Below are 27,396 nucleotides of genomic sequence, written 5' to 3' on the forward strand. Positions count from 1 at the left end.
GGGGGGGGGGGAAGTAAGGTCCTTGAGGGCAGGGCTCGGTTATGTTTTTTTTCTTGGCCTGGTCCACAGGAACCTGAACCCTTATTAATAGGTTCATTATGTAACCCTTTGGGGTTACCAAAAAACTAATATATTAAACAAAGAGTTCACTCAAAGCTGTAACTAGGGTGGAGTCAATGAGGCTTTGTACTAGGGTGCCAAAATCTAGAGACTCTCCATAGCACTTGCCAGTCATTCAGTAGTGAGGACCACAACCAAGCTGAGCATCTACTTATCAAGAACAATTAATTAAATTAGGAAACTCCTACAACTGGTGACTGACTTAGGTAAGCCAGCCATCCTCCCCCATTCCTCCACCACCCCCATGACTTATATCTTCAGTTTTTCCTCCAAGGGTTAGAATTTCATGGCCTTTCCCCCTTGCCACCCTCCCACCACCAAATATTTGCTTGGACATAAGGTGTCAGAACATGCTTTGTGTGGCTTGCTACAGGTACAAAAAGTATAAAGGGGAGTTCTGATCTCAGGTCATGAGAGTGATTTGCTTGGGGGCCTCCAAGAATATCTGTCTATCAAAGTCAAGGTTCCTGGCAGACCATGGGAGGGTCCCCTCCCTTTGCCATCTGGGAAGAAGAGACAGGTCTGCTACTCTGAGCTCTTAGGGACTGAGGCCAAATGGGGCACAGAGAAGTAGGGTCTGCCAGGACAGTAGGATGAAGGTGTGTTCTCTCTCACTTTTCTAGAGTGTTCTTTCTGGAGCTCTCCTGTTACTTCCTACTGACCTTGGGTTCTACTGATGGGCATTCCCACCAAAGCCAGGCCTCCTGGTTGTAAGCACTCGGAAGGCTAGAGGCCTCCACGTAGGTCCTTGTTGATTGAAATGGAATCAATTCAACTGCCATTTCTGGGCTACCTACTGTGTGTCAGTCCCTGAGTTTCGGTTTGGGATAAAGACAAAAACCAAACAATCTGCATTGTCCAAGAGTTTCCCAATGAATGGTCACAAGAGGCCAGATTTGGAGGCAGAGTTTGACTTCTGGGTAATTATGTGACCACTGGCCAAGACCCTTCCCTCCTGATGCACAACACTCAGTAGATCCTTTGTAAGGCCTTGTTGACAGAATCACTAACTTGGCTTCCTCCATCATAAAATGAGGAGTTCAGAGGTCCCTTCCAGCTCTAAAGTCTCTGAAGTCCAGTCTATTTATTTGTTGTTTGTTTTTGTTTTTCCAATTACACGCAATGGCAGTTTCTCCCCACTTCTCCATCTAGTTTATGAGTTCTGCATTTTTCTCCCAACTGCCCTTCCCTCTCCCTCTCCTCATGGGCAGCGAATCAGCTGATAAAGGTTGAACATGCACAATCACGTTTCCATATTATTCATGTTGTGAAAGAGGAATTAGAACTAAGGGGGGAACCATGAGAAAGAAAGGAAAATGTAAGTCAAGTTTTGAAAAAAGTGAACCTAGGGTGATGAAGCCCATTTTAAAGATGAGATGGGGTTTAGGGGACTCAAACCAAAACCTTCCAACTCTTTCCAGTAGTCCAAGCTATCTGCCCAGATAGACCGAGTTCAGACTCAAGGGCGGATGCTAGAGGTCCAAGGATAGCCCAGGATGGAGGCCCCAGACCTCCAGGGCAGATAGCCTACCTTCTGTCAGGCCCACAGGTTCCTGCTCAAGTCTGAAGGGAGGTGGGCCCATCCTCCTCTGCCCGCCCTCTGCCCCACTTCCCCACTCTGCTGGCCCACCAGCCTGGCCTTCCTGTACAGAACAATGAGCACTAATTAGCAGGATTCCACATCCAGAGCCACAAGGGCCAGGGCCAGCTTCCCCCCAGCAGACTAAACACAAGAAAATCAATGCCCCACCCATGGGAAGAGAAGCCATGCAAAGCCTGATCAGGAACTCGGGGACTCAAGTCTGCATCTCAGCTGTGTGACCTTAAAGAAGTCATTGAACTTCCAAGGACCGCAGTTCATATGTAGAATGACAAGAGTCAGGGACTTGGTTCTTAAAGCCCTTCTCCTCCTGAAACTAGTTGTTCTAAGGCCCCTCCCAGCTCTAACATCCTCTGCTCTAAGACCCCTCCCAACTCTGACATCCCCTGTTCCAAGGAATCTAAAGCTGATGTTCGACAAGGGCTAGATCTGGTGGCCAAGGTGCTGACCCTGGAGGCAGAGGGGCTGGGTTCATGTGTTCCCTTGGATACTCCGGGTTGGGAGTCAAGTTCAATGACCTCTCTCAGCGTATCATCCGATGATCTCCAAGCCACCAGATCCTAAAGTGAACTCATTACTCTACCCCCTTGCCTGTCCAGCCTCTTCCTTCTTCCCTCTAAGGCGCTGCCATCCTCCTGGTCACTCCCATCCTGGCTGTTCTCAAGTCCTTACTGTCCTTCATGTCATTGTTGGTCAGTCAGTCAGTTCTCTGACTCTCACGACCCCATTAGGCATATTCTTGGCAAGAATACTGGAGTGTTTGCCATTTCCTTTTTTTTTTTCAGGATTTTACAGATGAGGAAACTAATGGCCAATAGGGTGAAGTGACTTGGCCAGGGTTACACCACTAGAAAGTGTCTGAGGGTGAATATGAGCTCAGGAAGAAGAGTTTCCTGACTCCAAGTCCACCCCCAATCCCTGCACCATCTTTTCTGTGGCACTTCCTGCTGCCCCTCACACAGCATGTCTCCCTCCCTCCCAGAGGTCAGTCTTCCTTGCCTGGAAGGCCCACCCTCCATCTCTTAGAATCCCAATTTGCCTTCAAAACTGACACTCCTTCTCCCACAAGCCTTGCCTGATCTCTCCCTCCCACCCCAATTAACGGAGATCTGTTTAATCCACCCGGAGAGGCAGCTCCCTGAGGGCAGCTGGAGGCCCCAGGACAATGCTGAGCATACTAGCTTCTTCCTTGTATCCAGACCCTCAGAGCTTGGCCTTTATAAGGGACTCTGACACCAAGTAGGCCACAGAAGGGAAAGTGCGTAGGATCAAAGGTTCTGGGGTCCCTTCCTAGCAGCTTAGTGGGTCTCCCAGTAGGGTCCAGACCTAGTCTTCCTAACTCTGTGCAGCCAGCAGGGACGTGACTAGACCTGGTGTCCAAAGGATGGTTGCTGGGGACCCTGCCAGAGCCAGGCTGACATGAAGGGCCATTTCCCTCTCTAGGCCTCAGCCCCCTCCTCAGACTAATTGGGGGTAGAGGCCCCTCCAGCACTGGAGCCCCGTCTGTGGGAGGGGCCTTTGGAATCAACCCAAGAGGCCCATAGGAAAGGGAGGCACCGTGCCAAGTGAGCTCGGGCCCCTCCCCAGGGTCCTTAGTGGGAGGGGGGTTGGGGGGTTTGGGGGGGGTCCTGGGCCATTCCCAGACTTTTTCTGGACACTAACTTCCAAGTCTGACAACAGGAGCTCTCAACAGCTTGAGTTGTTAATGCCACAGTCTGGGAGGCCCCAGGCCCAAATCCCCCAGAGTGTAGCTAATGCCCACAGAGTCCCTTTGATCCAGGCTTGGTTTCCCGAGCCCAGGAGAAGTATGTGGGGAGCCAGCCAACGGGGCCTCCGTCCGGCCTTGTGTACCCAATGTAATCTCCTGGGCTAGCTGGGGGACATTCCTGAACCAGGGCCCCCACTGTTGATGCTTCTGCTGCCTGCTAGGAACTGGCTCTGAGCATTTTCCAAAGGGCTGGTGTGAGGGATGAGCCCAGTGTGTGGCAGCCCTACCCCTCTCCTGCCACAGGCTATCTGGTCCACTTAGCCTGGGTGAGGCTGGCTCTGCCCCATGGGGAGCTCAGCTCTGCACCACTCACAGCCAGGGATCCCAAGGTCTGGAAGCCATGAGAAATGAGGGAGGGGAGATGCCCACACAGATTGGTCCTCTGACCCAGGAGGTCACATAGTCACATTCCAAGGGGCCAGATAATGGCAGCCCCCCACAAGAGAGAGCTTTGGGGGTCATAAAATCCTCCTCAGGTCTAATTCCATCCCCATCAAAACCTCCTGGTGCAGAAAGTCCATGGCCTCGAAGGGCAAGTCTGACCAGGTCACTCCCCTGCTCGAGAAATTTCAGTAGCTCCCTCCTGCCTATAGGACAATGCAGACGCTCCTTTGTCTAAAAGCTCTTTCCAGTCTGAGCCCAGTCAACCCTTTGTCCACACTGCATCCACACTGGTTTATTTGCTGCCATCTACACCTGCTATTCCCTCTCCTGCCTCCACAGCCTTTGCCCAAGTTGTCCCTGCTCATCTGTACCCCTTAGAATCACTAGCTTCCTCCCTTCCAGGAAGCCTTCCCTGATTCTCCAAGTCCAGAGCTCTCTCCCCTACTTCGAATGATCCTGTCTCCACATGGTGGTGGGGTGGGAGCAAGGGTACCACATACCAGCTGGAGGAAGGTGGGCACAATCCATAGCTACCAGAGATGGAAAGGGCAAAGCCAGAAGCAAGGATGGGGGGAGGTAAAGGGGGGGATTACAAAGAAGCCATTTTAGGCTGATGAGGAAGGGACTCCCCAATCTTGAGAATGGGCTACCTGGAGACGGACACCTGCTTGTCTGAAGTAGCTGGGTTCATCCAAGCCTGCCCTGCTGGGTCACTGATTCTGTAACTTGCCCAAGGTTTCACAGCAGCTAGTAGGTGGCAGAGTCAGAACTCAAACTGGTTCTCCATCTCCATAGCCAGGGGGTATTCCATGTCTACCATCTCCTACTCTAAGTGCTATCTGCTCCCACTAGGGAGTAGGGGGAGAAGAGAATGAGCTGACACTCTGGGCTCAGGAACAAGTCCTGGAGCCCTCAGAAGAGCCCCCAGGGAAAGTCACCCTCATCACTTTCTCCTGGCTGACCTGAAATCTTCCATTCTCATCACACCCAAGGGCTTCTCTGTTCAGGACTCATAGCTCTGCTGAGCTGTCTCCCAGGGGGATTGGTGAGTTTGAAGTGAGAGCCCAATTCCTCCCAGACAGCTCTGCAGCAGCCAGCGGGGGCGGTCCACCAGGATCAAGATATGTGGGCACAGATGGCAGCTTTTGGCTTTATCCAGGCAACTAATGAAGGACCAGGCAGGTGAGAGGGGCTGATGCCCCTCGCTCCCTCCTAGGGCTCAGAGACAGTCACAGGGATGCAAGGGAAATGGTCATTATTGGGCAATGCAATTCCTTCCCAGGGAAAGGCATGGCAGACAAAAGAATCCTGGACTACAGGGTCTGGTTTGAGGTCCAGCCTGGCTACTTAGCAGCTAGATGAACTCTGGGCAAGCCTCTTCCTTTCTGAGGAGAGAGGGAGAGAGACAGACAGACAGACAGAAAGACACACACACAAAGAGAGACAGAGACAGAGAGAGAGGGGAGACAGAGACAGAGACAGAGAGAGACAAAGAGAGAGAGAGAGAGAGAGAGAGAGAGAGAGAGAGAGAGAGAGAGAGAGTTGTGCACATTAAAATTTTACTTACAAAAGGGAAAAAGACCCACATTTACAAAAATATTTATAGCAGCTTTTTTGTGGTGGCAAAGAATTGGAAATCAAGGGGCTGCCCATTCATTGGGGAATGGTTGAACAAGTTGAGATATATGACTGTAATGGAATATTATTGTGTATGAGAAATGATGAGCAGGTGGATCTCAGAAAAACCTGGAAAGACTTCCATGAACTGATGCTGAGCGAAGTGAACAGAACCAGGAGAACACTGTATACACGAACAGCAGCATAGATGACAATCGGCTACGACACACTTAGCTCTTCTGGGAAATACAATAATCTAAGACAATTCCAAAGGACTCAAGATGAAAAATGCTCTCCGCCTCCAGAAGGACTAATGGAGTATGAACACAGACCAAAATAGACTGTTTTCACTTTCCTTATTTTTCGCATTTTTTCCTTTAGGTCTGTGACTTCTTTCATAGCATGACCAATACAGAAAAATGCTTTGTATGATTGCACACATATATCTTATAGAGAGGGAAGGAAAAAAATTTGGCACTTGACATTTTTTAAAAAATGAATATGAAAAATTGTCTTTACATGCAACTGGGAAGAAATAAAATGTTTAAAAAAATTTTTAAGAATTTATTTATAGGCACCTTACTTAGAGTCAAAGATATAACCAATGAAGCAATCCCTCCCCTCAAGGAGTTTCCATTTTAGTAGGGAAAGACAGGGCTTAAATGGGGGCTGCAAATGGGAGAAGGATAACTTTGGGGAGGGGCAAGGGGAAAGATGATGAAGTTTGGGGAATGACTGGGTTTGGGAGTGAAATGAGCCTCATGGAGAGCTGACCCAAGCCAGGGACTCAACAATGAGAAAAGGGCCACAGGATGAAGCTATCTCCAGGGTGAGAAAGCTGACAGCCAGAAGGTAAGGGAGAGTCTGGGGAGACAGAGTCAAACTAAATGACCTCCAAGGTCCCTTTCAGCTCTCCATGCTTGCATGACCTATCCTCCAGAGCCACCCATATGAATCAAAAGACACCACAAATGTAAACCACTTCATAAATCTGTGAGGTGTTCAGTGGTGTAGAAACTCTTCAATAAGGAAAATTCTCTCTACTGACATAGCATCCTGGTGTAGTCAAAGGAGAGTTGAATTGGGAGTCAAAGATTTCACTAGCTGTGTGACCCTGGGCAAGTCACTCAACCACTATCTGCTTCAGTTTCAACTGTAAAATAGACATAGCTTTCCACTTTATGGGAATCTAAGCTCCCTGAAGAGGGACATGTGTCATTTTTCATCTTCAAACCCCTCCTCATTCCCAATCAAAACTATAGGACTTTGCATTTTAGTAGGCACTTTAAAAATAAGGAATTGATTCAAACCCAAGGGAGAGCATCTGAGGCACTGATGATTGGATATTAATCTACTAAAGTGGTACAAAATCATAAATGATTATTCTTTTGGTACAGGCACACAAACCCATTCCAATCTATTTAATTCTATTCTCTTTCAAATAATTTTATTTATGTTTACATATATTTCTAATCTGTCCCTTCCATCACTCCCCAAACCCAACTGAACAACAACTGAAAATTAAAAGCAAAACTCTCATCACAAGCCAGCAAAGAACACCAAAACAAATTTCCACATGAACCATGCTTGAAAATGTATATCTCTCTGCATTTTAATTGACTGTGTGATTTCTCTCCCCATTTCTTCAAAAGGCTAGTATGGGGACTTCAAATGCTTTGCTAACATGCAGAATCTAGACTCTAGAATCTAGATAAATTCTTATTCCCTAGATTCACCAATTTAGCAATTCCCAAAAAATGGAAGTAAGATTAATCTTGATGAAGCCAGGTGGGTTCTTTGTAAAGGCTACTACTTCCTTTTCCAAAAGTTCACTTACCATCCCTTTAATAATTTGGATTAGAGTTTTATCAGAGATCCAAACTGAGCTCTCTGGGGCTGCAGTCACCACTGCTTTCTCTTCCCTTCTTTGCCATTTTGGATCCAGTTTGTCCTTCTCTGTAGTTGTAGTATCCTCTCATTGTCCCTGATCTTTCAGACAGCATGAACTGTGCCTCTCAACAATCACTGCTTCCAATTCTCTTAGTATCTGAGCATGTCATTCATCTGGTCTTGGTGACATGAACTATTCAAGAGCAGCTAGAAGCTCCTCTCTATCTCTGTATTCATCAACTCCATTAGCCATTTTCTGGTTCTCCTTTCTAGTTTCAAGATCATTTTCCTTGGCAGAGAAAAATAGAAGTAGAAGAGAGTCTTAGCTACTCAGCTTCTTTCCATTTTTGATTATCCTCATCCTACCTTCCCTAAGCAGCTGCCCTATTTTTTTGAGTTCTCTTTCTGCCCAAGAGAGAAAAGAAAAGAGAACAAGGAGAGGGCTATCCTTTTTTCATCATCAGAAATGTTCTTTCCACCTCAGCTCATTTGGTGCTGAGCATCTTATCACTCAACCCAATCTTCTAGAACCAGGCCACAGAATTATTTTCTGTGACCAGTCCATGCTTTCATCTGTGAATGTTTCTTAAAAAATGAAGTTAGTTGGTAGAACCCTTATGTGGCAACAATCAACTTACTAAACAACTCTACTTTCTCCTTCCAATCAAAAGTTCATCTTTTGTCTTTATTTAAGAGTTATTCCCCTTGAATTGCCATTCCCTTTAGGTCACAGGCTGAAGTCTCCTTCCCCCAAACCCTTGAAAATCTGCTCTCCCCAAATCCAGGGGACTATTCTCAGTTTTACTCTTCTTCTTTAGAATCTGAGTGGCCACTTCCCTGCCCTCCTCTCTCCCCAGCTTCCTATCATGATACCTTAGCACCAGGCCCCCCCACCATCAGTGAGAATCAGAACCAGAAAAGAATTCCCCATGTTGATTTCTTTGCCATGGAATGACCACTAACATATGACAGGAAGTTATTAGCTGTTCTGCTCAGAGAAAGAGCCCCAGAAGATATCTGGATCATTGAAGTTCCCCATCAACCACTATATCATACTGTCCTCATCTACTGTCTCCTTCTGTCCAGGTAGTCTGTAGTACACACTGATGACAATCATTCACAAGTCCTTCATTTTACAGATGCACAATCAACCACAGGCACCCTTCATTGCTCCAGGGGCCTTGACTGAGAGGCGGCTAGGTGGCGCAGTGGATAGAGCACCGGCCCTGGAGTCAGGAGTACCTGGTTCAAATCTGGCCTCAGACACTTAATAATTACCTAGCTGTGTGGCCTTGGGCAAGCCACTTAACCCCATTGGCCTTGCAAAAACCTAAAAAAACAAACAAACAAAAAAACTTTTGACTGGGGGGCAGCTAGGTGGTATAGTGGATAGAGCACCAGTCCTGGAGTCAGGAGGACCTGTGTTCAAATCCGGCCTCAGACACTTTTAATTACCTAGCTGTGTGACCTTGGGCAAGTCACTTAACCCTACTGCCTTAAATTTTAAAAAAATTTAAAAAAAAGAAAAAGAAAAGCTATAAAAAAGAACTCTTGGATGATTTTCATATCATTCTGGAGGGTCCATCCACCCCCTCCTGAATAACTACAAGTCAAAGGATGGTCTTTCCTCCACTCTAACCCTAATGAGTAGCCCCCATCACAAGAAGCTACTTCCACAGTTGTGTGAGAGTCAGACCAGAACTCTGTTGAGCATCTCGAAGGCCTACCCCCTTGTCTCCATTCAATGCCACAATCTGTGCTAGTATCCAAGGGGCTTAATTTACCTCCCTCCATTCTTGTCTCTCTCTACTTAATCCAGCCTCCAAATAATCTTCTCTAAGATACAAGGCTGACTCTGGCTCTCACTTACTCAAGAATCTTCCAAGGCTCCTTAGTGCCTCTAGAATCAAATACAAACATTGATGCAAAAAATCTTAAATAAAATATTCGCAAAGAGATTACAGGAAGTTATTACTAGGATAATATGCCATGATCAGGCAGGATTTATACCAAGTAGACAGGGATGGTTCAATATTATTAAAACACGCAACATAATTGAACATATTAACAGCAAAACCATATGAAATCATATGGTTATCTCAACAGATGCTGAAAAAAAGCCTCCGATAAAATAGAATCAAATACAAGTCTTCCAACTGGAATTTAGGGCCCATTTCCTTAACCATAGATCTGACTGTGGCACTCTCTTGGTCAACGAACACCTGTGCTTCCTGCTGCCTCTGGGACATAATTCAACTACTCCTGTTTAGTTTTAACATCCTTCTCAATCTGACCCCAACCGACCAGGAGGGAGACCAGGGCGTGGCCCAGAAAGCACCCCTGCTGCTGATGTAATCTCCCATCTCTGGAACTTTGCACAGGCCTTCCTCCATGCACTCCCTCCTTCCCTCCATGGTGTGCATGAAGTTGTTCTCCTTCCAGTGACTCCTTAAGTTTTATTGATGCTACATATACTTATATGTTCTTGTGGTCTCCCCCATTAGAATGTAAGCCCTTGGGGGCAGGATTTCCCCCCATTTTCTCACTCAATCACAGCACCTAGTGATGAAGAAGGTTTGTAGATTTGTTTTTGATTTGCTTCTTTTTCATATCCTTTCCCTGTTGCACTCTATATTCTGGTCAAACTGGCCTGTTAGTTTTGGTTCCCCTCCCACCTCACACTCTCATCTTTCTTCTGAGTCAGGGGAACACCCCTCCTAAGAAGCCTTCCCTGATTCCCCATTCTTCATTCTCCCTCCCTGCCTCAGTTTACTTTTCTATTTTACCCACCCCACTCCCAGAATATAAACTCCTCAAGCACAAGAACTATGTCATTTCTGCTTCTGTCTCCTGGTTATCTAGCTACTCTATCAAATACAAAGCTGGCACTTCATAAATGCATACTAGATCGGAGGCAATGATTCTAAGTGAGGAATCCCTCCATCCCAGGGAAGAAAGGGCAGCAGGCCTGAATGAATTTCTCAAGGTCCCAGAGAAGTCTCTTGAGCTCCCCATGGCAAGTTTCACCAGAAGACACCTGTGGGGCCTGGGCTCCATCTGGTCCTGAGCAGCAGCCCAGCTAAGAAGCAGATGTGAGAAGAGGAGAAGGAAGGACAAAAATACCCCACCCCCACCCCCCCGCAGGGTGGCTGGGCCCTGACTAACAGAGCTGGCGGAATTTCTGGGCACAGCCTCCCTCCCCCCACCTGCCTGGCAGACAAAGTCAGCAATTGTGGGCAGCTGAGAGAGAGGAACTTTCTCACACAGAGGCAAGCCCCGAGGTCACCCAAGGAAAGGGTCAGGGCTCAGGAAAAGCCCCACAAAGCCCAGTCCCACAGCCTGGCTCTGTTCTCTACCCTGTGCTGTTCTTCCCCACCCTGGGGATGTTTGTGTGTATCACGTCCCTCAGCATGGCCATTGAGGACTTGGGCCTGCCCATGCCCCCCACCCATAATGATAGGGACCATAGGGACCTCCCTCCAGCCTTAAAGGACACCATTTCTGCCTCCTCTTCCCTCTGACTGGAGACTGGAGGGCTGGAGGATGGAGACCAAACTCCTCCCAATACTTTTCTTTATAGAAAGGATCTCTGCTTCATGGAACAAGAGAACCCCTGGCATCCCAGTCCATCCCCACCCTCTTCACTGCCTCCATTAGTGTACTGTTTTCCTTTAGACTGTGTTTCTTTTTATTCACTGTAATCCCACCTCCTAGCCTGGCAAAAGTAGGTGCTTAATAGACGTGGACTGGGCTGGATTCAGTCAGTTACCAAGTCCGGCCAATCCCACCTTCACAAAGCCTCAGCTCTGCCCACTGCTTTCTCTTCCCCCTGCCCCCACCCGAATGACACACTGGCAGCAAGCACATTTCCACATATACATTTCACTGAGAAGACTATACACTAAGCTTACACAGGCCTTCTATGACTAGCTTGCAAGCTCCATGAAGGCAGCTACCCCTCTTTTTTGGATTAAATTTGTATTGATCTTTTGTTTTTATTTATCAGCATTTCCTAATATGTCCCCTCTCCCTACCCCTCCCAAAGAACCATTCTTTAGAACAAAGAGAAAGGGGAAAAAAAGGAAGAAAAAACAAAATCATATTTGATGCTTCACAACTCTAGTCCCCCTCTGCTAAAAATCCAGAGAGATGTCTTCTCATTTCTCTTCTCTTATGGCCAAACTTGTCCATTATAACTTACATTTCAAACTGTCTTGTTACTATTACTCTTTTCTTGTACTCTGTTGGTGTTACTGCATCGATCACTCCTTTACTATGTGTGTCAGTTCACATAAATCAAGCACCTTCTCATATTTAAACTTCCTAATATCCCCAGTACCCTCTGCCATGTACCACATGGAGGAGACCCTTCCAAATGGTTAGTGCATGTGAGAGACCCCCACATGGCTCCAGAAACTGGAAGGATAGGCTGGGTGAAGCCAACATTTGTTGTTCCATCATTTTTCAGTAGTCAGACTCTTTCTGACCCCATTTGGGGTGTTCTTGGCAAAGATTCTGGAGTGGTTTGTCATTTCCTTCTTCAGCTCATTTGACAGATGAGGAAACTGAGACAAACAGGGCAAACTGATTTGCCCAGGGTCATTTAACAAGTATATAAATGATGTCAGATTTGCTCAGGAAGATGAATCTTCCTGACGCCAGGACAAGGACTCTATCCAAGGTGTTACCCAACTGCCCTGAACCTAACATAATAATTTGTATCTCAATAGTATTTTAAATTTATGGACACTGCTTCATTTGAGCCTGAGATCACCACTATTCTACAATGAGGCTTACGATAGGAGGGAGACAACTTGCCCAGTTGTCTCAACTTGAACTCAATACTTAGGTCCAGACTCCTGATGTGGTAACTCACCAGGCTGCTGTTCTAGATCAGAGTCCAAGCCCAGACATCAGGCCCGTTAGGGATGGAAAAAATGGGAGCACTTGGAACATCAGATCTTCACTGTCCAAGTCACAAACTGATCCCTTGGCACAATCAGGCTTTGGAGAGCCAGCATGAGGAGATCTCACTCAGGCCTGTCTTGACCAGGTAAGCCAGGAATGTTCAGGCTGTTGTCAATGAATTGCAGTGGTAGAGCAGCAGAGGCCCAGTTCATTAACCCTACTGTCCTAGCTGCCCACAGGGCTGGATGCCAAGACTCCCTCCACACTGAACACTTGGCCAAGAACTCAGCTCAGTCTCTCACTAGAGCCTCACAGGAGTGGCATCAGTTTTGATTCCCAATCAATAACACCACATTATTAAAGGCAGGTCCAGAGATGCAGAAGTGAGGGTGGTGAGGATGCGCTGACCCGGGGCTTGCAACATGGAAGGAGGCCTTGTAAGTCCAAGACACTACAGCTCAGACCCAGACCCTCAGATCCAGGATTCTCCTGCCCCCTCTCAATCCCAAAGGGCAAGGGAGGAAGCCAACAAGGAAACTGCTCTTAGGATTTCACAGTATCTGAAACAGAAATGACCTCAGTACTCTAACCTCGTTCTGAACAAGAATCTCCCTGAAGAGTGTGCCCCTCCACCACGTCAAGGATGTTGATGATGGCATATAGCAAGCCTACGATGTCCTTTATAAAGATGATCTCACTTGATCTTCACAAGAGCCCTGGAAGATAGTATTACTATTATTTCCATTTTACAAAAGAGGCAAAGAGAGGTTAAGTGACTTGCTTCAGGTTCCACAGCTAGTGTCTGAGGTTGGATTTGAACTCAGATTCCAAACCCTGCCCTCTATCCATTATGCCACTTAGTTTTAACAAATGATCCTGAGACAGAAAAAATGTGACACAGCTATGCTCCTGAGCCTACAGATTCCCCTTTACAAGAGTAGCCCCCAGTTAAGTGCAATAGGCCACATGTGGTCTTACAACGGACCATCACATACAAGGCTCTCTTGTTTTCTATTCTAGGAAGCAGCACCCTAGATCACTGATGCTGTTGGAAACAGAGACTTGGATCAAATCCTACCTCTGATGTCTCCTAGCTGGTGATCTCTCTCTCTGATCTCTCTGAGCCTCACTTTTTCCTCTTGTAAAATCAAGGTAAAGATCACTGAATTACAAACTGAGAGATGGAAAGAACCTTAAGAAGTCATCAAGTTCAAACCACTCATTTTATAAACAAGGAAACTAAGGTACACTGAGGTTAAATGACTTGCCGAAGTCCCACAGTCATCTAACAAGTTTTGTTGATCAAATGAGCTAATAAAGGTACTTTGCCAACCTGAAAGATGGCCTCAGGTTGGCTATGATTATTCACACCTACCTATGGTCCAGTTCATTATTTTGGCTGTTAACCTAATGCTGTCAACTCCTATTGAGCTTGTGGGTCACTATTCACCAGCCAGAAGTCTGACTAGTAACTAATGATTTCATTTCCTATTAATTTTTAAAAGCCTCTTCATTGACATTTTGGTGCTGTGGAGGAGGGTGAATCATAAATTTTTTCCTGGAGCTGGAGAGCTGGAGCCTGGGGAGGCGTCATTGTCCACTTCTATGAGGGGGGCTTCTCAAAGGTGGTAGCCCAGGACAGGCCAGAGACATGGCATGGGAGATGAGAGCTTGAGAGGAGGGACATCCACCAAGGAAGGGTCCACACAAGGGGAAAGGAACAGGAAGCCCAGTAATGGCTTATAATTTGAACCTGAAAAAAATCTTTTCTTTTTCTCTTCTCCAAGGTCCTTCAAACCAGTTGAGGATCAACCAAAGTACTCTCAGCCAGAGTTTTTCCATCTCTGACATCCTTTGTTCTATGTTCTAAGATTCCTCCCAGCTCCACTATGATGTTTTATATTCTAAAGGCCCTGCCAGTTTAGATATTTCTTGTTCTAAGGCTTCTCCCAGCCCTGACATCCCCTGTTCTAAGACCCCTCCAACTCTGACATCCCCTATTCTCAGCCCTGACATCCCCTGTTCTAAAGTCCCTTCCAGCTCTGACATCCCTTGTTCTAAGGCTCCTCTAACACTATGTTTTATGTTCTAAGGGTCCTCCCAGCTCTGCCATTTTATGGTTCTCTAAAGTTTTTCCCCCAGATCTGACCTAGAATTCACTGCCTATCCTAATTTGTTCTGTGTTTATCTGTGTCTTTGCAGCAGGCCTCTTCACCATATGTCTGTGAGTCACAAAACAGAGCTCTGAAGCTGAGGATTGCCCAGAGGGGGATGGAGGGATGGGGGGTGAACAAGCAGCAGCATGTCTCCAAAAAGGAATTCCACAGGAGAAGGGGAGAGAGGGAGGTACATCATTAATAAAGAAGAGGGGTTGGTCCTGACGTGAAGAAAAGGAAGCCCCCTCCTCTCCCACGGCAAGAGTCCTTGGTGTGGACTAATGGGGGACACAGGTTGCAGGGTCCCCCAGGGTGGGCTATCTAGGTGGTACAGTAGATCTGGAGTTAGCGAGACCTGAACTGGCAGCCTAACTTAGACACTGGCTGTCTCTGTAACCATCTCAGTTTCCCCCTCTTTACAGTAAAGGGGGATCTTCTATGTCTATATCTAAGATCTCATGGTCTAATGATCCCAGGCACCAAGACTCAAGGGCTTCTCAGGGCTCTCAGGTTGGACCCATCAGGTTTGGAGACCTTCTGGGGCCATGGTCTGGGTGACTGGGGGAGCTGCTCACACATCTGAGTTGGTGACACCTCCTTGGGAGTCCACTGGATAATTAGATTTGGGGACAAGTGAACTGTCCCCTAAACTAAACTGTCAGAGCTGAAATCTGTCACTTCCATATATCATTTCACCTTTTGGGACCAAGCAGGATGCAGCTAATCCCTCTTTCCCAGAGTCACCCAGCTCTTGGGCACCCTAGATCATTTTTACCCCAAGAGAAACCTGCCCCATCTCTTCACCACTTTCCAGATAGCCTGGTTTCAAGTCCCCTTCATTTCGCCATCACTCCAACTTGGCAAATTCCCTTCTAGTATGTGCCTCCCAGTCCTCTACACAGCAATCCAGATAGGCCAGAGAAGAGCCGAGCAGGTCAAGAGGGGATCCTCTCCCCATTCTTGGAACTAAACTCTTCCTAATGTGGCCCAAGTTTGAATGATCTCCATTGGCTTCTATGGGAGCCACTAATAGAACATTAGACTCGGGTCTTTAGAGCTGGTGGATCGGCTATCCTACCAGGCTTCCCTGGATCCTGTTCATATGAGATTGACTGTTCATATGAGGTTGACTTCTTGAACCCAGGGAGGGGATTTTACATTTATGCCCATCCAGTTCTAATCAGCCTGATCCTGTTGGAGCCAAGGGATCATTGCCTACCCAGAGACCTTTGGTGGTCATGTCAGGAAATGGCCCCAGGCTCCAGCCTGCCTTAAAACTAATGGGCCTTCTGTATCCTTTAGAAAGGACTACCAGGGGTCTAAGGAGAACTGGTCAAGCATGGTCCTCTCCTCATCTTTACTCATGTTGCCTCTGGGCTCCACTAAGCTTTGAGCTAGATAAAGTCAGACAAAGTCACAATAATGACATCTATATTCATTTCTCTAGGGCACTGAAGCAGTCCTTCACTTTCCTTAGCATAACCCTATGAATGAAGGAACAGCAGTATTCCTCCCTCATTTTACCAATGAGGAAGTTGAGGCTCTGAGAGGTTATCCAACCTCCAATAAATACCAAAAGCAGGATTCGTCTCCAGATCTCCTGGTGCCTCTCCTGCACCCAATGCTTCCAACTTCTGACTGGCTATCCAGACCAGACAGTGGGAGCATTTGTCTGGAGCTAGATAGCTCAGTGTGTTCTAAGGTCATCATTTCTGGCCCTTGGCGGTTTCACATCTTCTTCATGAGCTGCCTGGCTAAATTGTTGAGAAACCTTATGCTCCAGGGTCCGAGTTCAAAACCCGCCCTTTACTGTGTGACCTTGGGTGAGTCCCTTGGAGTCCCTAGGTCTCAGTTTCATTCTCTGTAAGATGACTCTGTAAGAAGGCCTCTCTAAGGCCCCTGGATTTAGGGCTGTGCCTGCCTGGGGCCCATGTACGAGCCCATTCATGGGCTTTGCCTCTACAGCTGTCAGATGCACAAAGTTTTTGATGATATTTAAGGCAAACATCATCGTATTTCAGCCACATGACAGACAGGGAAGCACAAGGACATAAACAGAGCACTCCAAGACTTGGCAGGGGGAATACCAGCTCAGCCACATATGGAACTTTGGACAAGCGAGCTTCAGAGTCCCATGGGCAAACAAGGGCCTGGCCTGGGTGACCACCATGGCCCTTCCCAGACAACACATTCTGAGGGGTCTAGAAGCAGTCCCTTTGAAACCACCTGTACAGATTAGGAGATGAAGGTTGCTGGGGTGGGAGGTGCCAATTGCTCAGGTCTGATTTTAAATCCAGAGTTTGTTCTACTGCAGCCACCACCTTCCTATACACCGACATAAAGCTTTAGGAAACCTCAACCTGGCCTCAGAGCCCCACCTCACCCCATGCCCACCCACCCACACTCCCATATAGGGCAAGAGAAAAGTAGGAGGAACCTCCAGACTTTCCATTTGGCTCCATGAAACTTGCTCCTGGACCCAGGGGATTCAGGTCCCAACATCACCCTGCCGCCTTTCTCTCCCATACACATGGGATGTTCTGGATGCCCAACAGAGGCAGAAGTTCCCCAGATGAGGGCTTGTCTTGCCCTTGTCAAAGGGGTGGCTCATGGAAGGTACCATTAGCTCTGGAGGCTGAGGCCCTGAGTTTGAATCCTGACTTGGCCACTTAGGCCTTCGTGATCTTGAATAAGTCCCTTCCTTTCTCTGGGCCTCAGTTTCTTTATCTGTAAAATGAGGGGGTTGAAGGCCTGCTAGGGGCCCTTCCAGATTTAGCTTCCCCCCCCTCAGAAGGACAGCTGGTAGGGGCAACTAGATGGTGCAGTGGATAGAGCACTGGTCCTGGAGTCAGGAGGACCTGAGTTTCAATTCAGCATCAGACACTTACTAATTACCTAGCTGTGTGACCTTAGGCAAGTCACTTAACCCCATTGTCTTGGGAAAAAAAACAAATAAAAAAACACAAAAAGGACAGCTGGACCTCAGTTTCTCAGTCCTCAAGGAGACAATGCTCCCTATTCCTACTTTTCCGAACCTTTGCTAAGTTCTCAGTAGAAACTAGGTTTGGTAAAATGATCCTTTAATCCGGGGAAGGAAGAACGCTTGGGGAATAGAGCATTCGGGGACTTTTTCTCCTCTCTCAGAAATAGGAAGAAGTGCTCACTCAGATGGTGAATGGAACCCATGGTCCTGGTTTCAAATCCTACCACTGGCACCTAATACTGGTGTGACCTTGGGAAAATTCTATTTCATTGCCCCATGATAAGTTGGGGTCTTGTGGGGTGTCTGCTATCTGGAGCACTGGGGTCTTTCTGGTGGGTCCTTCTGGAAAATGAAGGATGAACAATGACATTAGGAAAGTTACAAACTCTCTGCCTTAGTTTCCTTATCAGTGAAATGAGGGTCTTGGACAAGGGGTTCTCTGTTGTTCTTTCCATCTTACAGATGGAGAAACTAAAGTCCAGAGAGGGGCAGAGATTTGCCTGAAGTCACCCAGCTAGGAGAAGGAGGAAATGCGAGGGGCTCTTGTGACTCACTGGTGGCACTCCAGATGCTGGACATATCCCAAAAGACACCAACCTACAGACGTCCCTCAGTTTGGCTGAAAATGTCCATTTTTGACCTCACTGCTCTAGGAGTCAGAAGACATAGGCTCAAATCCCGGCTCTAATACTTCTAGAGTTAGGAAGGGCAAGTTCAAATCCAGTCTCAGAAACTGGGCAGTTGTGTGACACCCAGGTAAGGCACTCAGTACTGCCTGCCTCAGTTTCCTCATCTGTATAAAAGTGCCTACTTCCCAGGGTTCTTATGAAGATCAGAAGAGCTATTTTTTAATTTTTTGGCCCAGTTTGGGGAGGCCGTCTAGTGGTGAGCGCCAGGAAGAGAGCAACCTGAATTGGGGAGGGGCTTTGGCTCTGTCATGTTGGGGTCTGCTGAAGTTATGGGGGTGTTTAAGATAGAGAAGGACATGGGGTGCATGAGGACTGTCTCCAAAAACCTGCTGGGCCATTCTGCAGAAAAGGGCTTTTAGGTTTGTCCTGCCTGGCCCTAGGTGGCAATGTCAGGCCCAATGGGTGCAAGGCCCAGAGCAGCTAAACCAGCCTGGACATCAGGACACACTTGGAGAGGAGGAATGCCAGTCCCACTGGTGGCGAGCTGCTATCAGGCATGAGGGCTCCCCCTTCCAAAAGGAAACCCAAGAGAGGTTGAAGGGGGGGGGCACATTCCTGTTCAGGTCTGGTTAGCCTCAAAGGCTGAGATTCTGGGAATCCTGGGAAGGGTAGGATGGCCCCTTGTTGTCTGACCATCTTCTGTGCCTCTCTGAGCTGGGTATGTCTGTATCTGTTCAATCAACAAGCAACAATTGCACCTCCTAGGCCTTCAGTCCTGTGGTAGGGCACAGGGGTAGAAAGGTGGCCGTGAAGGCTGCCCAGATGGAATTGGTCCAAGGTATCAGGGCCCCAGCACTCCCCTTGGGGGAGCCACCTAGGCTGGAGGGACCCACTGGCCCCTAGGAGAGCCCCCCACCCAGACCTGCCTTCTCCTTCCTCCAAAGAGCCGCCTCCACCAACATTTCCAACTTTTCCCCACAGCTGTGACCCACAATCCTCTGAAGGAGCAATGCTACCCAGACACACCACCCTTAAACACTCTGGTTCTCACAGAATCAAAAGCAAAATCAATCTTCTTGGCAAAACTGAATTGTTCCTTTTAATGAATTAACGTCACTGGAGACCATTCCCTGAGCCCCTTTTGCCCCTTCCCTCTCCTGGTACCATTCCAACCTGGTCTGGATTCCCAGAAGGAGGCTATTTTCCCCATGAGGGAGAGGGCAAAAAGTCACCTCCCTTTCACACAATTTCCCAAGGTTTCCTCTGTGTTCTAGAACAGGGGAGGCTGTGTTCCTGTTCCGGCCACCAGCTTTGGCCGGCCGGTCCACTTTCTGAGATGCCCGCTCACCCTCTCACCATCTGCAGAGGTCCAGGGCCCGCCAAGTCCACAGACCCACACCCACTCCGTGGGATAATCCTATCAAACGCCAACACAGCTGCAGGGGAGAGAACGGGGCCAACTCAGATCAGGAAAGGGGCTGGCTCATGGGAGGGCCTGATGGACTGGGAAGAATCAAGGGGTCCATTAAGGGTGGCTGGCAAATATGAGAAGTTGGATATTAGTGCTGAGAGGGGAGGAGCCCCAAAGAAGCAGGTGGATACATACAATCTCAGGCCTGGGGGAAGGCATCCATGGGTGGCATTTCAACCTCTTCCTTTTTACAGAGAAGGAAACTGAGGCTCAGAACTGCTGGTGGCTGTGTGACCCTGGGCAAACAACTTCCCTCCTCCAAGACTTCCTGGTCTCTGAGGTCCCTTCTGGCTCACCATCTGTGGTCTGATCTGAGGCTTACAGGGTGGGGACACCTGCTGCTGGCATGTGGATATCTGTGGAGTCAATGCTGCTCAATGTCATCCTTGGATGACTGGCACAGATTCCATACAAGTAGGCAATCTCGTGCCTATCCTGGGCCAGGAGAACTTCCCATGGGATCTAATCATTCTTATCAATCCAGCAAACAATTATGAAGTGCCTACTGTATGCTTAGGTCCTGGAGAGATCAAGAAAGGAAAGGATGGTCTCTGTCCCTCAAAGAGTTTATATTTGATCAGAGAATGCAACATAGACATGGGTGTGGATAAAGTAATGAGTTCAGAGGTTATCAGATCATGGTATGATGAAAAGACCATTGGTATTGAGTTCAAATCTCACTGCCAATGTTTCCTAACTGTGTGACCCTTGGCAAGTCAGTTAGTATCTCAATGCCTTAATTCCCCTGGAGATTAGTGAATCCCTTCCCATATCTGTGCCAAGAAAGCCCCATGGCCAGAATTGGAGTGTGCTGGTCCATGGGGACCGTAAGAGGTGGATAAAACTGAATAACTGGACAACCAGAGTCCCTTCTATAGCAGGCCGACCTCCCCTCCAGCCCCCCTCCTACACTGCCTGAGGCCTAGCCCTGATCTGGGGGAGCTCTACCTGGCTCACCTAGGGGAGGGACCATAAGACTCCAATGGTAGTCCGGTAGTCCAAGTACCCCCCCCCCCATTTTAGAGATGAAGAAACAGGCCTGGCAAGGTTTCTCCCTCTCAATCCCTCCCCTCAGTGATTTGCCCAAGATCACCCAACTGGGCAGAGGCAAATCCAAGATCAATCAATCAATCAATAAACATGAAGACCTATTATGTATGTACTAGACTCTGTAAAGGGGAGACAAAAAGAGGCAAAGATAGTCCCTGCCTTCATGGAGCTCACCATCTGAGGAGGGGAACAATGGAAAATCGTGACCAGTGGGAAGCCCCAAATGGGAGTGAGGGACCTGGAGGCTTCAAGGAAGTGCCCTCACATAGAGGGGCTGGTATCTAATCATTCTTATCAATCCAGCAAACAATTATGAAGTGCCTACTGTATGCTTAGGTCCTGGAGAGATCAAGAAAGGCCCCTTGGTTATTGTTTTTTAAATGCTTCAACAACTCTTCTGAATACACTTGACTTCCTGGAAATTTAATATATTTAAAAACCTAAGCTTGAAAAGGGGCCCTGGGCCTTTGGAGGCATCCAGGCCTCCCAACAAGGAGGTAAAGAACCGGAACAGACAGAGCCTGCACATCCAAACTGGTCCTTAGGCTGCTCTCTAAAGAGAAGGCTCCTTTCCCACCTCTACACCTTTGCCTACGTCTCCTCTTTCTCATCCTTCTCTCCTCACTTCTATCCCTTTAAAATTTCTAGAATAGAAAGTGCAGTGGCTAGAGTACAAGGCTTGGAGTCAGGAAGATCTGAGTTCAAATCTGACTTCAGACACTTCCTGGGCGGCGGGGGGCGGGGGGGGGGGGTCCCTGAGCAAGTCACTTCAAAATGAGCTGGAGAAAGAAATGGCAAACCACCCAGTATATCTACCAAGAAAACTCCAAATGGGGTCAGGCACGACTGAACGACAAAAAAGCTCAGGCTCTAGAGGATTATTGTGCTGCTTCCCCTCTGCCCCCCACCCATTACTCTTTGGGGTGGGGGGAACCTGACATGTTCTTATGGTACTCCAAGAAGGGAACCCATGAATAGAGTTGAACAGTTGGACCTGGGGCACAATCTTTTTTATCTGTTATTCTTCTGGGGCCTAGTTCCCTGTTACTTTGGCTGTCAAGACCTGGGTTAGGGTCCTGCTTCTAACCCAAGCTGGCTATGTGACCCTGGGCAAGTCACCTCACCTCTCAAGGTTCCAGGTAAGTCTCGAAGCCTCTAAACTGGAAAGACCAATGATGTTCCAGGTCACCCCACACATCCAGGTTCGTGTCCTACAAGAAGAGCAAATACTTGGACCCAAGGTCCAGGCATACAACCCCCACCCCTGCACACGATCTCGACATGTCCATCCAGACACTGGCTAAGGGAATAAGTTTCCCCAGGTTCCTGGAGAAGGTGGGAGAGCAAGAGACTCAAGGGGTCCTGGGGCACCCCAGGCTGGGTCAGAGACAGCCTTGGCAAGCCTGAAGGAGGCTCCTTCCAGTTCCCCCCTCTGAAAATGAGGGAATTGGAATAAATTATCTCCAGACTTCTTTATAACTGACAACCCCTATTCTAAGGCCCCTCCCAGCTCTCCACTTCTCATCAAAGATCCTAGTTACCCAATGTTTCACAGACTTACAGAGTCTAAGAGCTGGAAAGGCCTTTAGAGAAATTCCTGGCCAGAAATCCCTTCTAAAATGTGGTCTGGTTGGTTTTCTGAGCCTGGTCTTTCTCAAAACAAATCTCTGCTCCAGATTTACCCCTTTTTTTATGTGATACTCATGGGTGCCCTTTTTACATAAGCTTCCATCCCTCTCTAGTAGCATCTGTCTCCTAAGACCTTCCTACCCATGATACAATGCTTGTGGCATGAGGAACAGGAAACCAATCTGACAGCCAGAGGCCCAGAGTGAGACCCAGGCTCTCCAGAGTTGGCCTATCCTGTGAGGAAAGATCTTCCATCAAATTTGGTTTTCCCCAGCAGCCAGGTTAGGGACTAAACTCTTGCAGAGTCATCTTTCCTCCTCCTGCATGGTCTGCCTCTACCTCTCCTGGGTCCCAGACTGCACCCCTAAGTCTTGGTTGCACTCTGCCTCTTCTATAGATGTGGCTCTATCTTTGTCTCTCTGACAACTGGGATCTGGTATCCTTGCCCTGCTCCTATGTCTTAGACACAAAAATTCAAGCCCCATCTCTCCGGCAGTCAACATGTAACTGATTGTACTCTAAGAAGGAGGAATGACTTTGGGGGGCACAGCTATGCCTTACTGTTCACTCAATCTGAATGTGTAATAGTAAAACCCCCAGATCTTTTCCCACCTATTGTCACACCTAGAGAGACTGGCACATCATGTATCCTCTGATCAACATTATAAGACAAAGTCAATGGAAGGGATCTTAGAATATCAGAAGGGCCCTTAAAGATCATCTACTTCCATCCCTCTCTTTACAGATGAGGAAACTGAGAATCAGAAATGTTAAGATCATACAGATAGAATCTGGATTCAGATCCTCTGGCTTCAGAACCGTTGTTCTTTCCTAGGTTCACTGGGCTTCCTTCCTAATCAGAGATGCTCCCTTTAGGTGAAGTGGGTACTGTTAGAGGAGAAAGCACCTTATTGTAGCTTCCTATTTCAAGGACTCATTCTTATTAACTTGGTGTTGAGGTCAGTAATTTCTAAGATGCTCAAGGCTGATGGGAGCAGTCTCTGGTACCTGGGGGCAAATGCTTGATGGCCCAGCTCTAGTTGTATCTCTGTTACCAGCTTGGCTCTCTGGAGACAACCCACTAATGGGTGAACATTTAGCCCAGTCAAATCAATTGTTCAGTGTAAATTCCAAGCTCTACATGGGCAGGTCACTAGGAGAAATAATCCTTGTTAATGATTGCCATAAATTAACCAGGGTCTCTGCAAGTCACTGCTAATTCTAAATTAATTTTATAATTAATCTGTAGTGAGGACATTCCCAAAGTTCACAGTAAGCACAGCTCGATGAGAAAAATAGATGAGATCTTTGAAAGGTGAACTGAGTCCAGCCGTTGCCTCATGGCGCTCCAAAGGTGAATTTCTCTTCTGACAGCCAGAGAATGGGAAACCACAGTGTGATTTATCCCCCATCACATTTCTCTGCTGCATTACAGTTTACAGAGAACTTTACTCCAAACAATTCTGGGAGGTAAGGAGGACAAGGATGATTACTATGGAGACAATGGAAGGATGGTAGGTGCCCTTGACAGAAATGCAGAAGGTGGGAGATGAAGCCTGCTGGTAAATAGTAGAGGTAGCAAGAGTTCAGGAACTAGAGTCATGGGAATGTAGGAATTGGGTCAATTATTTAGCCTCTCTGGGCCTCAGTTTCCTTGTGTGAAAATGAGGGAGTAAGACTAAATGGCTTTCTATTTGATGGTCTCTATTTTATAGGTGGGAACAGCAGGAAAGCAGAAACATACTAACTAGATCTTTGGCTTAGAGTAGGAGGGGACCAGGAGGACAAATCTGATCTCCTTACTTTACAGAGAAGGAAACCGAGGCTTAGAGAGAAATGGCATGCCCGAGGTCACACATAATGAGTGAAACAGTTGAAGTGTGGTCTCCTTTTGGGAGGCCAACCTGCTCTTAGGGAGAATGATTCACCAAATAAACTCTCTTTGCCTCCCTCCTTACTAGTCATTCCCTGATGGCAATGGCTGCTGCTAATGTTGCTGCTACTACTGCTAATCTCTTTCCCTTAGCTTCTGCTAACCACAGAAAACAAATAGACATTTTTGTCTCCATCTCCCCCCCAAAAAAAAAGTAATGAGTAAAAAAGGAGGTATCTAAATCCAGATTCAAAGCGGGAGACAGTATATATAGCAATGGCTTTGAAATCCTGGATTCAAATCCTGATTCAGATATATCCTAGCAGTGGGCATTGCTTGGGCAGTATGGCAATGTCGGAGTCAGACCATACAAGTCTGAATCCCAGCTCTGTCCTGACCAACTGGGGGACTTCAAACAAATTATTCATCTGTAAAATGGGGATAATTCTAACCATCTTCTCTTTTGCTCTCATGGGGCTGTGAGGAAAGTGCTTAGTAAATCTTCAGGTGCTAGAAAGTGAAGGTGTCTTCATGAGTAATGATTCCTTCAGAAGATGAGGGTACCCAAAAGTGTTAGGAGAGGGAGAATTGGGAAGGGTGATTGATTATCTGAGCTTTGGTCTCTCCTGACAAAGAATTCTAGTGTTAGTTTACCTTGGGATGGGTCACTGGTCAAGGTCAGGAGGTGGCCAACCTAAGATTAATGAAAAAGACCTAGAAGTCACCTGAGACCCTAACTCTCCTACTGATCAATTAGTCCTTGGCTCTTCAGAAGCATGGACTCCCAGAGCAAACAAGGACCTCAATCATGTTTGACTGAGAAGATCCTCATTGGAAATTCCAGGAATGTGTCATTCAGCCTCAACATGGAGATATACAAGGGGGGACTGACAAGCTTCTAAAGCAAGCCAGATCACTTCGAGAGATTTTTCATTGTAGGGAAATTAGGGCACACTGGACCCTGATCTCTACATCTATTAAATGAGAAGGTTTGAGTAAATGTTCTCTAGTAACCCTTGCGGTTCTGACATTCCATGTTCTTGAAAGAAATAATTATCAATAATCAATATCTTGGGGAGATTCAGAGTTCTCCCTTTCATCCAAAGTCTTGATTTTAAGTTTAATCTCTTCAAGGACATTACTGATAATGAGACTGAATGAACATTTCTCATCTTGGTCAGACCCTACCCAACCTTACACGGTGGGGAAACTTTGATGGAAACAGATCTTTCTATCTAGATATTTCTGTTCAAGGGTGACATGATGTCACTCTCAACCACTCAGTGAACACCTACTCTTCAAAGGCTATATATCGACTATAAACCCACTGCCATGATTGTCTTTGGTCTAAGGAGCCATCTTTTTATGAATAACCCACTAGCCTTATTAAGAAAATGATTAAATTATTCAGAAACTATGTCTCTTTCTAATCATATTCTAAGGTTCCCTTCTGATTCTGACATTCCTTGTTTTCAAGTGCTTTCCAATTCTGACATTTTATGTTCTGACCCTGTTCTAAGGTCTCTTCTACCTCTGATATTCTGAATTCTAAGTTTTCTTCCACCTCTGACAGTTCCTGACTCTCTATGATTTTAAGTTGAGGGCCAAAAGATGGGGAGGTAGGAAGGACATTGGCTCAGGTTGGCTTTACCCTGATGCACATGTGTGCTCTTCCTTGCAATAACACTCTTTCAATCAGTACAAGCCCTCTGGCAGTAGCTGCATTCCAACTATTCAAGGCACAAGGAAGAGTGATTATCTTTTACAGAAACCAAAGCATTCCAAGATTCTGTCATTTCTTAAAACATAAATTCTGAGAAGAGAAATGCCTTCTGCTAGTCTTGGGCAAAAAAGTGAACAACTTAACCATAATTAGTAAGTAAAGGAGCATCACCTTGCTCAAATCTCGCAGATTGACTAGAAGCTCCATGAAGGCAAGGATCTGAACATCTGTTGAGCTTCCATTGCCAAGCATGGGGTCTCTGAACACACAAGAAGTGATGAATAAATGTTTGCTGAATAGAACAGAATTAAGATGAATGTAAAGCAAACCTCCAAATGCTGTCCAGTATACATAATTTTTTAGAACACTCCATCATGTTAGTCTCCAAACATCAATGATCAGTTGCCAAGTCTTGTCAGTTCCATCTCCCTGACATCTTCACATTTGCTTCCTTCTCCTAACTTGCACCAAACACTCCAAGTTCAGGCCCTTTATCATTTCACTTTTACTGCTACAATGCTAGCATCTCTACTTCAAGTCTCTCTCTCTCTGATCCAACCACCATGTAGTTTACCAAAACAATATGTTAAAATGTTAAAAATATATTTGACTATGTCATCCCACTGCTCACCAAAAAAAAGTTTTAGTGGCTTCTTCTTTCCTCTATGATTAAATAAATATAAACTCCTCTGCCTGGTACTTAAAAGCCATGGTGGCTACAGCTTCCACCCCTCAAGACTTATTTTTCCCATTACTTCTTTACATTTACTCTTCAACAAAGCCCCATTGACCTATTTGTCGCTCTTTGAATTCTACATTTGATCTGTAGTTTCAGGGTCTTTACATAGGTTGGCTCCCATGCCTGGAATTCACTCCTTCCTCACCTTCTCAGAGGAGAACATAATCTCCAACTGTAACCCTGGCTTGACAGCAACATGAAGGAAAGCAAGATCAGTGTACAGGAAGTGTGCTGGAAGACATGGGGGGCACATTTTCAGCTGCGGGTGGGGCAGAGAGAAAAGAGTCAAATTAGACTCTATTGTCAACAGGACATCTGAAATAAAGGAGAGACCTCAAAAGACAAAGAGAATGGAGGAAAGGGAGCCAACCATTGAATCAATCATGAAGCATTTGTCAAGTGCCTGCTTTATGCTAGGGACTGTTAAAAGCCCAAAACTCCCTGCTTGAGAGAAGCTTACATTCTAATGGGAGAGTGGTCACAGACCTGTGGGGGTAGCTCATCCTTTATTTTCAGAGAGGATAAATGACATCACGTCTTGACTCATGAGTGATCTGAAGTGAGGCAGAATCGCACAAAGCCATTAGCCTTACTCTCTTTTCCAATCATCAAAGGCTAGTAGCAAGACAAAAGTCAAGATGGCCCAAGATGTAATGGATAACTTTATGTCTTCCATGTCTGACCAAACTTCACAACACTTACTTTGACTACCATTACGGCACTGGAACAGATTATTTTCTTCCATTCATATCACTGGGAAAAGTCTTCATGTACTTGGAGTAAACATCTTTCAATCGCACTGATGGGTTTGAGGCTTGTTGGTTACTCTCAACCTGGCCTAGCCTGCCTACCAAGA

At 46.8% G+C, this 27,396-nt stretch overlaps 1 protein-coding gene across 10 annotated transcripts in view; it reads right to left on the minus strand.

Annotated features, from left to right (window-relative positions):
• The window catches only part of ARVCF (ARVCF delta catenin family member), a 337,170-nt gene that overhangs the window by 152,098 nt on the left and 157,676 nt on the right, over positions 1 to 27,396 (minus strand). Inside the window, exon 1 of one of the 10 annotated variants that reach the window (XM_074206510.1) lies at positions 7,327 to 7,978. The exons of 5 other annotated variants lie outside the window; for them this stretch is intronic. In XM_074206510.1, the coding sequence (XP_074062611.1) occupies positions 7,327 to 7,329 (3 nt within the window). In that variant the 5' untranslated portion in view covers positions 7,330 to 7,978. Of the gene's footprint in view, positions 1 to 7,326; positions 7,979 to 27,396 lie in introns of those variants that run through there. 4 more of the 10 variants (XM_074206509.1, XM_074206511.1, XM_074206516.1 and 1 more) reach the window with 4 other exon arrangements.

This window comes from Macrotis lagotis, chromosome X, assembly GCF_037893015.1.
Source record: "Macrotis lagotis isolate mMagLag1 chromosome X, bilby.v1.9.chrom.fasta, whole genome shotgun sequence".
Classification (NCBI taxonomy): Eukaryota; Metazoa; Chordata; class Mammalia; order Peramelemorphia; family Peramelidae; genus Macrotis; species Macrotis lagotis.